This window comes from Macaca thibetana, chromosome 15 (genome assembly GCF_024542745.1).
Source record: "Macaca thibetana thibetana isolate TM-01 chromosome 15, ASM2454274v1, whole genome shotgun sequence".
NCBI lineage: Eukaryota > Metazoa > Chordata > Mammalia > Primates > Cercopithecidae > Macaca > Macaca thibetana.
Window position 1 is genome coordinate 108,584,594 of NC_065592.1, and position 14,126 is coordinate 108,598,719.

The window sequence follows — 14,126 nt, forward strand, 5'->3', positions numbered from 1 at the left end:
GGAGGAAGACAAGGGCAGTTTCAACACGCACTGGATTAAAGAAAAATTAACGAATGTTGAGTGTAAAAGAAAACTTCAGAAGTTGTCCTGAGATCACGACCATCTCTTTGTTAGGAATTTCAGCTTCTGTCAGAAAGAATACTCCGGTTTAATGTGAAAATGGCCGCTCTGTCAGCTCCTCCACTGATTGCATATTTACGTCACCTCTTCCAATGCGCGTTTGGGAGGTGGTTTTTCTCAGGTGGTGTCGTTAAAAGCAAATGCTTGATAGCTTATCTTCCCTAGAGGGAGAAGGGGCTTGGCCTTGGATTCTAATTTGCAGTTTCTTGTCCCCTACTCCTCTATCGAATCCGTCTGATTGGGAGGGATTAAGGATACTGAATTTCAAAAGGACAAGTGAGGCTCCTGGAGACTGGCATAGGGTATCTGTGTGAGCAGGTCCTGGACTGTGAAAGTCTACCCAAGACAACATTCCAGCATGTGACATCCGTCCTGCTGTGGGTCCGTGAGGCCAAAGGGACCGGCAGCTCATGTGGTCACATTTAGGGGAGAAGGATTCCCTCCCCTTAAATCCTGAGCTGAGCTGGTTATCAGTATTTTGGTGGAGAGACCGCAGCTGTAGCAGGGCCTCTGTCTCCAGGAGCAAGCCCCTCACATTGTGTGACGTCACATAACTGCCCGGTGGCATCTCTGTGCGCCGGAAATTCAGACATCGCTGCGTGGCGCCCCCCGGGGGAAGGGGGGGGAAGTTCACTCACCGTTCCTAGAAGCAGAACCCCCAGCACCTGCGGAAGCCTGGAAAGGGCAGAGTCCGGCAGTGTTCACACTGGCGCCTTTGTTTTCTTTGTACCCAAGGTCGGGTGGGCAACAAAACCATGGGAACTTTGCTTCTTTGCCTTTCAGGCGGAAAGGTCTCATCCTGAACATTTCTTCCGGGATAGCCCTGTTTCCTTGGCCTCTCTACTCCATGTACTCAGCTTCCAAGGTGAGTGATGTCATGACTTCCAAGTCTCTGCCTACTTCCTCTTATTTCTCCCAGTTGGCGATTTCCTTTGATCATCTGGCACGTTGATGGAAAGGTTTGCCTGGAGACGCTCTCATATGTGCAGGGCTGAGCTAGTCACTGGGAAGCCCAAGAGGAAATTAGAATAAAGCCCTTGCTCCCGGCACATGAAGGAAGCCCTGCGGTGCACGACCCGGCCAGCCTCCAGGGATGCCAGCCCCGCTCACCTCCTCCGGGAGCCCTCGCTGTCTTCCTGCTGACAAGTGACACTGTAGCTTCCTTCCAGACTGGGCGGTCTGGCCTGACCATGCGCTAGCCATAAACGCAGCCTGAGGAGGTTAATACATGCAGTGGCCCTAGGGATGGGTTTATCCCAAAACAGACATTCTTGCTGAGTGGGGGGCCCTCTTCCCAGAGCAGGGGATGAAGTGCTAACTCCCATCAGGACAAGCTGGTTCATTTTTCCCCTTACTCTCTTTCTGCCCCACTCTCCAGCTTCATGAAGGCATATTTGACAAAAATTATGTCTATTTACAGTATGCAAGGTGATATTTTGATATATGTATATGTTGTGAAATGATCAAGTCAAGCGAATTAACATATCCATGACCTCACATACTTACCGTTTTTGTTTTGTTTTGTTTTTGTGGTGAGGACCCCTGAGATCTACTTGCTTAGCAATCTTCAGGTATGGGGTCTATGATTGTTAGTTTTTGTCACCACGCTGTACAGTCGGTCTCCAGAACAAATTCACCCTGTGCAGCTGAAACTTCGTACCCTCCGTACCCACCGTACCCTCCGTACCCACTGTACCCACCGTACCCTCCGTACCCACCGTACCCTCCGTACCCTCCATACCCACCGTACCCTCCGTACCCACCGTACCCTCCGTACCCACCGTACCCACCGTACCCTCCGTACCCACCGTACCCTCCGTACCCACCGTACCCTCCGTACCCTCCGTACCCACCGTACCCACCGTACCCTCCGTACCCACCGTACCCTCCGTACCCTCCGTACCCACCGTACCCACCGTACCCACCGTACCCTCCGTACCCACCGTACCCACCGTACCCACCGTACCCTCCGTACCCACCGTACCCACCGTACCCACCGTACCCTCCGTACCCACCGTACCCTCCGTACCCACCGTACCCACCGTACCCTCCGTACCCTCCGTACCCACCGTACCCTCCGTACCCTCCGTACCCACCGTACCCACCGTACCCACCGTACCCATGGTACCCACTGTATGCTCCATACCCTCCGTGCCCTCTGTACCCTCTGTACCCACCGTACCCTCCATACCCTCTGTACCCACCGTACCCACCGTACCCACTGTACCCTCTGTACCCACCGTACCCACCGTACCCTCCGTACCCACCGTACCCTCCGTACCCACCGTACCCACCGTACCCACCGTACCCATGGTACCCACTGTATGCTCCATACCCTCCGTGCCCTCCGTACCCTCTGTACCCACCGTACCCTCCATACCCTCTGTACCCACCGTACCCACCGTACCCACTGTACCCTCTGTACCCACCATGCCCTCCATACCCTCCATACCCACCGTACCCTCCGAACCCACGGCTGCCCACTCTGTTTTAAGGTCTAGCAGGTAGTGTCTCTGCAGTGCCCCTTGAAGTCGGAGGAAGTTGGCTCGACAAGGGAGCACACTCTGGGGCCTCAGGTGTTTCTCCTTCTTGCTCCAGGCATTTGTGTGCACATTTTCCAAGGCCCTGCAAGAGGAATATAGAGCAAAAGAAGTCATCATCCAGGTGAGGTGGGCGGCTGTGAATTCTTGTCATCATCCAGGTGAGGTGGGCGGCTGTGAGTCCTTGGGAAGGGTTACTCTGGACCTCCCGTGGGCCGGGGCCACTGTCTCCTGCGGGCCTGGCTGTGCACGTGTGGTCAGCAGGAAGAGCTGGGGACGCCACGTGGGCTTTCGGGGGCCTCAGTGCCACCTGCTGCTGTGGCTTCTGCTGCCCTCCCCCGCACCCTGGGTGCTGGAGGAGGAAATGGGGGAGGGGAGTGGCTGCTCAGAAATGCTGTGGACCTTCTTGCTACCTGATGCTTCGTCCGAGCAGACATTAGGGTTGGCTGTGGCTTTTCCTCTCTGACTCCGGCACAGGACACAGGCTTATGTGGGAGGAATTCTGGAGAAGAAGCAAACAAAACAAAACTGGGCACTTGATCCGAGTTTGAACGAGGGAAGGGGCTAGTCACCGGGGGGGGGGGTCCATCTGTGATGGGCCACGGAGGTCGCCACACTCTGGTTCTTGAGCAGGTGAGGAGGAGGCACTCTGCTTCCCTTCCCCCTGTGTCGTGGAGATGACCTGTCCTCACCTGGGCGCAGCTGGGCTGTCACTGCCTGCTGCAGGCTGAGCAATGTGATTCCTCAAGTGTCAGTGATTTATTTGTGCTTTGTTCAGCAACAGAGTTAGAGTTAGGTAGTTTCTGGAGTGTAGAATAAACAGAGTTTTTGTTTTGTTTTGTTATTGTTGTGTGGGAAGAAGTTTTACAATATCCTATTAGAAATGGAGAAAGGCACATTCAAAATTATATCTTGGAAACTATTGCTGCACACACTGATTTTCAATTAAAATATCCAGTGAGAGTATTTTAGGTGGCTGTTCCTATAAACCAGCCAGCTACAGGGTAAAGCTTATTAAGTAGGCAGATATGAGTTAACGGTAGGAATTTGGCCAATAATATCATTTCTGAGCCATAGTGAGTGGTTGTAGCAGCATTGCCACCGTGTCACGGTCCCTTTTTCTGCCATGCAGAAGCCGTCTGACCCATCGGAGGGTCCTGCTTCCATGCTGGGGTCTCCATGCTCCCATCCCAGCTGAAGCTGGGGTTTCTCTTAGGCAATGCTGCAACTCCGTCTGGGCTAAGTTTGCTGCAGTAAAAAATAACCCCTAAAATCTCAGTGGCTTAAAACAACAAAGTCCTATTTTGCATTCACGCGACACATCCACTGTGGGTTCACAGAAGACGTTAGCTGACTGTGTTGACACAGGGCCCCAGGCTGATGGAGCAGCCGATGTGCCAGAGGAAAAGGAGTGGGAAGTTCTAGTGGGTCCTGCTTTGACAATGAAGTGCTCTGGCCCAGAGATGACACATCTCACCTCTGTTCATAAATCACTGGCCAAATCTGGTAGCACGGTCCCACGCAGCCACCGGGGGCCAGGAAGTGCGATTCTATTACGCGTGTGTCTGGAAGAAGAAGGAACCAGGAATCCTTGGTGATTTCTAAACATGAATGATCATCACAGCCACCTGCTTCCTAGCCTTGTGACCCTCAGCAGCATCTTATCTTGATCCTCAGGGCACAGCTGCAGAGGTAGTGGGTACCATGGAGCAGCAGGGTCAGGAGGAGATGTGGGTGGGGAAATGGTGTCCCTTGTCTCTTCCCTGATGCAGAGATCTTGGAGGTGCTCTTCTAGCAAGGAGGAGAAGATGAAAAGACTGTGATCTTTCAAAAACCAATTGGCCTCTCTGAACGCACACATAGTTGGTGCTCAATAAATACTTCTGAATGAATGAGAAAGCATGTACTGTGGAGCTGGGTTTGAATTTCATCCCAGCTCTGCCACTTTTCATCTGAGTGATCCTGGTCAGCTTGTTTAAACTCTGTGAGCCTCAGTTTTCCCATCCATAAAAAGGGGCTTATGATGCCTGCGTATATCTCTGGGTTATAGTAAAGATCTAACGAAGAAATAGGTACACATGTTTAAACAATATTTATTGAGCCCCTATTTTGTACATACAGATGTTTTGTCAACCCCAAATCACTTAAGAATGAAAATACTTATCATTACTTCCCTATCTGGTGGAGAAAGCACCCTCCTTATATTTCTCAAAGAGTAATACTTTGAGATCCTTGGAAGAAAAGTGTTATACAAATTAATCATGCTTTAATTTCCATAAGAACCTGCTCATTTGGATTAACTGACTCATAATTGGGTTCAATTATGAAACAATGTAATTCCAAATGTGATGTGAAGATAAATAAAACCAAAAAAACTTTTGTAGATTTTTATTTTTCCTTCCTTCCTTCCTTCCTTCCTTCCTTCCTTCCTTCCTTCCTTCCTTCCTTCCTTCCTTCCTTCCTTCCCTCCCTCCCTCCCTCCCTCCCTCCCTCTCTCCCACTCTCCTTCCCTCCCTCCCTCCCTCTCTCCCTCCCTCCTTCCCTCCCTCCTTTCTTCCTTCCTTGACAGGGTTTCACTCTGATGTTACCCAGGCTGGAGTGCAGTGGCATGATCTTGGCTCACTGCAACCTCTGCCTTCCAGGTTCAGTGGATCCTCCTGCCTCAGCCTCCTGAGTAGCTAGGGCTACAGGCATGTGCCACCGTGCCTGGCTAATTTTTCTGTTTTTAATGGAGATGAGGTTTTGCCATGTTGCTCAGGCTGGTCTCGAACTCCTGGGCTCAAGCAATCGTCCAGCCTTGGCCTCCCAACATGCTGGGATTACAGACGTGAGTCATCATGCCGGCCTTTTTTCTTTCTAAAGATGCCAAACGCTTTGTTCTCGGAATAAGGTAATAAAACCCTATTACAAATCCTCGTGCCAGGCCACAATGTGGTTAGACCACAGGTGGAAACATGGTGTTGGGTTTTTAGGGCACAATGTGTGATTGTTTTTCTTACCACAACAGGAAAAGGTTATGAGGTATGTGCCACTCTTGGTTCCTAACTGAAGTGTGAAAGTGGGAATCCAAAGTGCTTTCAGTTGCTCCAACTTTGGTTATATGTATTAGAAACAAACCTCTGAGGCAGAGTTGCTAGATTAAATACAGGACCTCCAGTTAAATTTGAATTTCAGATGCCTATGAATAGTTTTCAGTATGAGTATGTCCCATGCAATACTTGGGACACGATTGTGCTGAAGTGATTTTCATTGTTTGAACTTCAGATTTAACTGGACATCCTGTATTTTTATTTGCTGTCTTGCAACTCGGTTCTGAGAGAGAGACCCGAGTTCTTCCCGTTCATGCTGTGTGTTGGGCAGGGCATTTGGGCCACCTGTTGTTGACCGGCTAAGTCCTCATCTTGAGAAACCAAATTTTTGATTCCCAGCTCTGTGCCAGTTCTGTGCCTTTTTCCACTGAAGATCTTAAAACCTTGCCTAGGAAGAGAAGGGTCGGGAAGTGGTGGGACGGGGTCTTGAGTGTTAATTTCTCAGAGTCTTCTTCCGGAGTGGATTGCTTCTGTGCCATGGTCTTTGCTTCCCGTTGTAGGTGCTGACCCCATATGCCGTCTCGACTGCAATGACAAAGTATCTAAATACCAATGTGATAACCAAGACTGCTGATGAGTTTGTCCAAGAGTCACTGAATTATGTCACAATCGGAGGTGAAACCTGTGGCTGCCTTGCCCATGAAATCTTGGTAATTGATAACTTCTCCTTTGCTTGAAGCCAGGGAGGGAGGACACACAGGTGGCCCTGGCAGGGCTGGGCTAGCTCTTCCTTGCTGCTGGAACACTCATCGATGTGTTGGGTATGCTCCCAGCAGTAAGATAGGCAGGGACAAGGACTATGTGGCAAGGTGGGGAGAAGCCGGAGCCTGGGAGCTCAGCCTCTAGATAACCCCCAAGTTGGCAAGTCTCATTCTTGGCTGCCTCCCTCCTCCCTCAGAAAGTAAAGTGGCTCCCAGGAGCTCTTGAGCAGGGAAGACCAAGATATATGGTGCTTCCACGTGGGGGCTGCTGTCTTCTCTGACCCTCTATTCCAGTCAATGTTTAGCTATCAGCCCTCCAGGGAAAAAAGCAAAACCAACACAAACCACTTTGCCGTGTAGCATTTGACTTCTATGGTATAAATACTCCCAGCATGGCTGAGTTTAAACCACTGGCATGATGCCGTGTGTGTGAATTCAGGAGTGCGTGGTGCATAGTGGGCTCTCTCTTTTTTAATTTTAATTTTACTTTAAGTTCTGGGATATATGTGCAGAACATGCAGGTTTGTTACATAGGTATACGTGTGCCATGGTGGTTTGCTGCACCTGTCAACCCATCATCTAGGTTTTAAGTCCCACGTGCATTAGGTATTTGTCCTAATGCTCTCTCTTCCCTCGCCCCCCACCCCCTGACAGGCCCCGGTGTGTGATGTTCCCCTCCCTGTGTCCATGTGTTCTCATTGTTCAACTCCCACTTATGAGCGAGAACACGCGGTGTTTGGTTTTCTGTTTCTGTGTTAGTTTGCTGCGAATGATCACAGCGGGCTCTTATGAGTGAGTACAAGCCAGCTCCAGCACGCCACAGATCCAGCATATGGCACAAGAGACTCTTACCAACCACTCCTGGGCTGCTTTTTTTTTTTTTTTTTTTTTTTTTTTTGTGAGACGGAATATCGCTCTGTTGCCCAGGCTGGAGTGCAGTGGCGCGATCTCAGCTCACTGCAACCTCCACCTCCTGGGTTCAAGCAATTCTCCTGCTTCAGCCTCCCAAGTAGCTGGGACTACAGGCGCCCGCCACCATGCCCAGCTAATTTTTGTATTTTTAGTGGAGATGGGATTTCACCAAGTTGGCCAGGATGGTCTCAATCTCCTGACCTCGTGATCTGCCCGCCTTGGCCTCCCAGAGTGCTGGGATTACAGGCGTGAGCCACTGCGCCTGGCCTGGGCTGCTTTTAAAAACAAACACAAACATGAAACAAAGGTAGACTTGAGTATTGCTCACTAATACTGAAACAAACATAACATTGGCATAGCTCCGACTCCAGTCCCACTAAAGAAAGTTAGAAGAGGTTTCCTCACTTACCCACTATCTGCCAGCTTCCTCCTCTGTCTCATTGGCTTTTCTCCTTTGGGAATTGGAACTCTCTTTCTCTCTCTCTTTCATGGGTGCTAGAAGGATTTATGGCTCCATGTGCTAAGTCTCCCAAAGCATTCCTTTATCTGCTGGGACTTAAAGAAGACTCTGGCAAGAGATATTGAATTTTCTTTTTCTTTTTCTTTTTTTTTGAGACAGAGTCTTGCTCTGTCGCCCAGGCTGGAGTGCAGTGGCTCGATCTCGGCTCACTGCAAGCTCCGCCTCCCGGGTTCACGCCATTCTCCTGCCTCAGCCTCCCGAGTAGCTGGGACCACAGGTGCCGCCACCATGCCCGGCTAATTTTTCGTATTTTTAGTCGAGACGGGGTTTCACCCTGTTAGCCAGGATGGTCTCGATCTCCTGACCTCGTGATCCGCCCGCCCCGGCCTCCCAAAGTGCTGGGATTACAGGCGTGAGCCACCGCGCCCGGCTAGATATTGAACTTTCTCACGTGATTACTTGTTATTTTTGTGTAGAACCTCAACAATGTGCAGAATCACCAGTGTGACTCACACGACAAAGCAGACACACAGAGCGAATATAAGGTCTTTTCTTTTTCTATTGCTGATCTGGTCTTTTTCCAGATCACTACTTGCTGCAGGAAATTTCATCAAACGTCCAATGAGTCTAAACTGAGTTTGATCTCGTCATCTGAACTGGCCATTTAGGAAATGTACTCTCAGTCTGTTATTTAGGGAGAAGTGTTCAGTCTTCCCTGGAGCCTCCCTTCTTCCTGCCCCTCCCACTAGGTGGCACTGGGAGAGGATGCCTTGTGGTCCCTGACGGTCCTTCCGTGTGTGTGGGCTGGTGTCCTGGGTGGCTGTTCACCTTGCTGAAGTTTATGTCTGTGGAGGATGAGGGAGATGAACCTTTCTGTCCTTTTGACTTGGCCAGTGGATGCCCTGACAAGGCCTCCCCAGCTGCTGAGGGCAGCAGACTGCTGCACCTGCCACATCCCCCTCCAGCTACAGGCACAAGGTCCATCTGTAGCTTTGATCCATAGAGACCTCTGGCTCCTCTTATCTCTACATCAGCACCAACGTGGACCTGAGGGAAGCTGGGAAAATCAAATCTCAGCACCTATCTCCCCATGCTGAGATAATTTCCTGTGGTTGCACCCCAGAGGAGCGGGGGCAATGGCCCCTCCTTTGCCCTCAGTGCCACCCTTACTCATGAATCACACTTCTCCATCCTTCAGCCCCCAGCCTAGGCCCAGAGCTCACATCGAACAGAGGACACACTTCTGACCATGCCTTTCTCTTTCTCTCCTCCCACTTCCCACTCTCTCCAGGGAAGAAAAACTATATATATATATATTTTTAAATGGAGTCTCGCTGTTGCCCAGGCTGGAGTGCAGTGGTGCAATCTTGGCTCACTGCAGCCTCTGCCTCCCAGATTCTACCGATTCTCCTGCCTCAGCCTCCTGAGTAGCTAGGATTACAGGTGTGCACCGCCACACCTGGCTAAATTTTGGATTTTTAGTAGAGACAGGGTTTCACCATGTTGGCCAGGCTGGTCTCCAACTCCTGACCTCAGGTGATCTGACTGCCTCGACCTCCCAAAGTACTGGGATTATAGGCGTGAGCCACCGCGCCCGGCCAAAACTACATATTTCTTGTGCACTTTCTTGGTGTCACAGCTTAGCTCTCTCCAGTGGGGATGGCGTCCCTTCCATCTTCAGGAGCACGCTGTGACCTTAGTCCTCCAGGATGCTGATGGCTTAAACAGAACTCATCAGCATCTGAAAAATGTTTCCTTGTAGGAAAAGAAACATTTTATTTTTATAGAAATAGAATAAAATTTTATCTTGACACAGGGTCAAAGTTGAATATTTTATTTAATTTTGACATAGCCAGGTTGCCCAGGCTGGAGTGCAGTGCAGGATCGCAACTCACTGCAGCCTCTTCGAACTCCTGGGCTCCAGGGATCCTCCTACCTCAGCCTCCGCCGTAGCTGGGACTATAGGCACATGCCACTACATCCAGCTAATATTTAAACTGTTTTTATAGAGGCTGGGGCTCGCGTTGTTGCCCAGACTGGTCTTGAACTTCTGGGCTCTGGCGATCCTCCTGCTTTGGCCTCCCAGAGGGCTAGGATTACAGGTGGGAGCCACCGTGCCTGGCCGGAGTATTTTCTTGACCTTTCCTTTTAATTTCTTAGATAACAGATGCTAATTTATTCAGGCAAACAGTTGCCAAGAACAGACCAAGAAAAGGAGTTTTCGTGCCTGGTGAAGCAGGAGAGAAAATAAATGAAAATACATTAATCATTAAAGCCAATTTCGAGTTTGCCAGGATTTAGAAAGATCATTGTATCTAAACAGAGAAGCAATCATGTAGAATCAAATGGTAAATAAGCGACCCGTTTATTACCAAGAGGCCAGGCAAAGATAGCATGCCCTCCACCTGAAGGGAACATGGGGCTGGGACCGAGGCAGGGATGGAGCCCCCACCTATGGAGACCCTGTCGTGCTTGGAGGCTTCACGCACGCTGCCTCGCTTAGTTGTACTAATAATCTTGGGAGATAGGTCTTAGAGCCGCCCTTTTACAATGGAGGAAGACAAAGCTCAGAGCGCCAACAGCTGGCCTGTGACCACCCAGCTGGTAATGGTGAAGCTAGAATTTCAGTCCACTTTTATCTGCTGCCACAGCCTTTTCTGGCTCTTACATGGCCCTTCCAGGATGGGAGGGGGTAGACAAAGATGGAGATGGAAGAGGGACTCTTTTAGGACTTTTTCAAGGGGGCTGGAATTTTAATTTATGTTGCTTATTTTCTTTATGGCTGACCTCACTATGCCAAAACATTTTGTTCAGGACAGAGCTATTGAAAGGGCTTGATGTTGCTGTGAGATAAGAAAGCTCAGAGAGAAAAATGAAGTCCTTGAGGAAGAAGCTGTGTTGATTCAGCGACGTGGCTAGTGGGAGGAGAGGTCAGCTTTGGCTCCCAGAAGCTGTCATTAGTCCCTTGTCTTCGAATATCTCAGAGGAATGCAGAGATCTGAGGATCTGTGCTGGCTGACGAAACATGAATAACTTCCCCCAAAGCTCAATTTTCCTCTGGTTGGAATCCTGTTGTTCTGTAGGGAGTAGGTAGATTGAGGCATGCTGGATTAATAAAGTCATGCTGTGAACAAAATAATTGCTTCCGGGATCTTGGACCCCAGAACTGTGCAAGACACAGTTGCAGTTTGGTGGCAAGGAATCTTTCAAGGCCTGTACCTTGAAGGAATCTTTCTACAGCCTGAACTGCGTTGAGCTGAAGGCTTCCTCCTCTTTGAAAAGCACCTGCTGCATGTCGATAACCCACACCTTTCTGTGACTAACTTCCATTCATCCAGGCTTCACGTTATTTGTCTGGCGCCTGCTATGCCTTGGAGTTGTGCCAAATGATGGAAAGCATTTCTTTTTTTTTTTTTTTTTGAGACGGAGTCTCGCTCTGTCGCCCAGGCTGGAGTGCAGTGGCACGATCTTGGCTCACTGCAAGCTCCGCCTCCCGGGTTCACGCCATTCTCCTGCCTCAGCCTCCCGAGTAGCCGGGACTACAGGCGCCCACAACTGCGCCCGGCTAATTTTTTGTATTTTTAGTAGAGACGGGGTTTCACCGTGGTCTCGATCTCCTGACCTTGTGATCCGCCCGCCTCGGCCTCCCAAAGTGCTGGGATTACAGGCGTGAGCCACCGCGCCCGGCAGCATTTCTGATTCTTTCCTGGATCCTCATTTTTATTATTTATTTATTTATTTATTTATTTATTTATTTATTTATTTATGACAGACTCTCGCTCTGTCACCCAGGCTGGAGGGCAATGGTACGATCTCAGCTCAATGCAACCTCTAACTCCTGGGTTCGAGCGATTCTCCTGCCTCAGCCTCCTGAATAGCTGAGACTACAGGCATGCGTCACCATGTCTGGCTAAGTTTTGTATTTTTACTAGAGACGGTTTCACCATGTTGGCCAGGCTCGTCTCGAACTCCTGACCTCAAGTGATCCACCTGCCTTGGCCTCCCAAAGTGCTGAGATTACAGGTGTGAGCCACTGCGCCTGGCCCAGGATCCTCATTTTAACAGAAGCTTGGTAGAAAGGACTTGAAGACAAGAGGAGACATACTTACTAAGAGAAAGAATAAGTCAGGAGGTGGTTAACACAGAATTCTCTTCATTTAGAATTTCCAGGCTAGGCACGGTGGCTCACAGCTGTAATCCCAGCACTCTGGGAGGCCAAAGCAGGAGGATCACTTAAGCCCAGGAGTTTGAGCACAGCCTGGGCAACATAGTGAGACCCTGTCTCTGGAAAAAAAAAAAAAAAAAAAAAAAAAAAATTAGCCAGGCATGGTGACACACTCTTATGGTGTCAGCTACTCAAGAGGCTGAGGTGGGAGGATCCCTTGAGCCCAGGAGGCTGAGGCTGCAGTAAGTCGTGATCATGCCACTGCACTCCAGTCTGGGCAACAGAGCAAGACCTTGTCTCAAAGAAAAAAAATTCCTTAGGGCTGATCCTACTAGGTCGTCCAAAGGAGTTTGAAAGGACTGGCTCCTTTGGTGTCTGAGAAAACCTTGTGTGCTGAGAAAGTGTCACGAGACCCTTAAACTTTATCGATGACATAAAAGGTTCTGGGGCTCCACTTTAGTAGTCAGAAAAAAATGTTTTTAAAGACCACAAAGATGAACTGAGGTACTTGTCATTCCTTCCTCCCCAACACTGACGCTTCTCTCTGTTTAAGGCGGGCTTTCTGAGCCTGATCCCGGCCTGGGCCTTCTACAGCGGCGCCTTCCAAAGGCTGCTCCTGACACACTATGTCGCGTACCTGAAGCTCAACACCAAGGTCAGGTAGCTGGGCGGCGAGGAGTCCAGCACAGCCTTCTCCTCACCAGTCCCATGCTGGCTGAAGAGGACCAGAGGAGCAGACAGCACTTCAATTTAGTCTGCCGAAGATGGAGGGGCTGGGGTCACACAGGCTTAGAATACACATTTTTTGCCACTTTACTTGAGTTGGAAGATCTTTGGGAAAGTCGCGGTGCCCATCTGTGCTGTCGTCCGGAAGTGCTCACCTGTTTTCAAACAGGGTTCCTGAAAGACCCAGGAAATTGGTGTGAACCAAAAAGTGTCTGAGACAGATCTCAATCATTTAGAAAGTTTATTTTGCCAAGGTTGAGGATGTGCACCTGGGAGGCAGGTTGGTGCCTTTCTCCAATGATGATTTTGAAGGCTTCAATAATTAAAGGGAGAATATTGGGGAAAGAAGAAGAACCTTTGGAAAGGTGTGGGGAGATCCGAGACAAGTGGTTGCATTCTTTGGAGTCTTTGATCAGCCTTTCACCAAATACACAATTCACTTGTGGGAGGGGGTAGAGGATACGTCACTTATGCTTTGTCTAGCTCAGTGACTACTTTCTTACATCAGAGGAAGCAATCAGATATGCACTTGTCTCAGGTGAGCAGAGGGATGACTTTGAGTTCTGTCCTTTGTCTCCATCCTGTGAAGATAAGTGATCAATTTACATTGTCAGGATAAAATTCAACGGATCCATTTTAGGGTAAAGATCTTGGGACACACAAGGAAATTTCCTAGTGGGCAAATTGCGAGGGAGGTCTGTAGCTTTTTTTCTTTGTAGTCATCTTATTTAGAACTTAAATGGGAGGCAGGTTTGCCTGACGCAGCTCCCAGCTTGACTTGTCCCATTGGCTTAAGGATTTTGGGGTCCCAAGATTTTTTACCTTTCACACTGAACAGAGGAAGACGTCAGGCAACAGTTACATCAGGCCAGTTTCTGGTCTCCTCCCAACCCATATCAATGAATGCAACACCAGCTTTATCTAATTATGTTTGGGGTTCTATGTAAGACTGTTGGTAAAAACAAAAACATAGGATAAGATACTCAAAATGTTTAAAAACCCTTGCTCTAAGGCAGGAGTTGGTAACTAGAAATGAGGTTTCTGAAGGTCTCCAACTCTTAGGGTGCTGGGGACACATGGAGTGATGTGTCCAGTCCTAGGTCTAGAATTATCTGAAGGACGGTACCCTTACATGTCCGGAGATTGAGGGAGTTGTTGGCTGGGACCCCAGCTGGGGCTGTCACACGAAGCCCCCATGCATGGCCTCTCTGAGTGGCTGCTTGGTCTTCCTCACAGCTTGGTGGCTGCCTTCCAAGAATGAGCGTCCCAAAGAAGATTGGGAGGAAGCTGCACTGTCCTGTATGACTTAACCCCGGAAGTCATGTGGCATTGTGCCCAAGCCCTCCCAGATTCAATGGGAGAAGATGCAAAACCTGCCATGGGAAGAGTGTCAGATGGAATGGTGGATATTGT

General features: G+C 49.5%; 1 protein-coding gene across 2 annotated transcripts in view; it reads left to right on the plus strand.

The window, feature by feature from the left end:
• The window catches only part of HSD17B3 (hydroxysteroid 17-beta dehydrogenase 3), a 54,775-nt gene extending 41,972 nt beyond the window's left edge, over positions 1–12,803 (plus strand). For both annotated transcript variants that reach the window (XM_050761818.1, XM_050761819.1), the window contains 4 exons: positions 904–985; positions 2,719–2,784; positions 6,250–6,399; positions 12,541–12,803. In XM_050761818.1, the coding sequence (XP_050617775.1) occupies positions 904–985; positions 2,719–2,784; positions 6,250–6,399; positions 12,541–12,651 (409 nt within the window). In that variant the 3' untranslated portion in view covers positions 12,652–12,803. The remainder of the gene's footprint in view (positions 1–903; positions 986–2,718; positions 2,785–6,249; positions 6,400–12,540) is intronic.
• Positions 12,804–14,126: the final 1,323 nt, after the last annotated feature.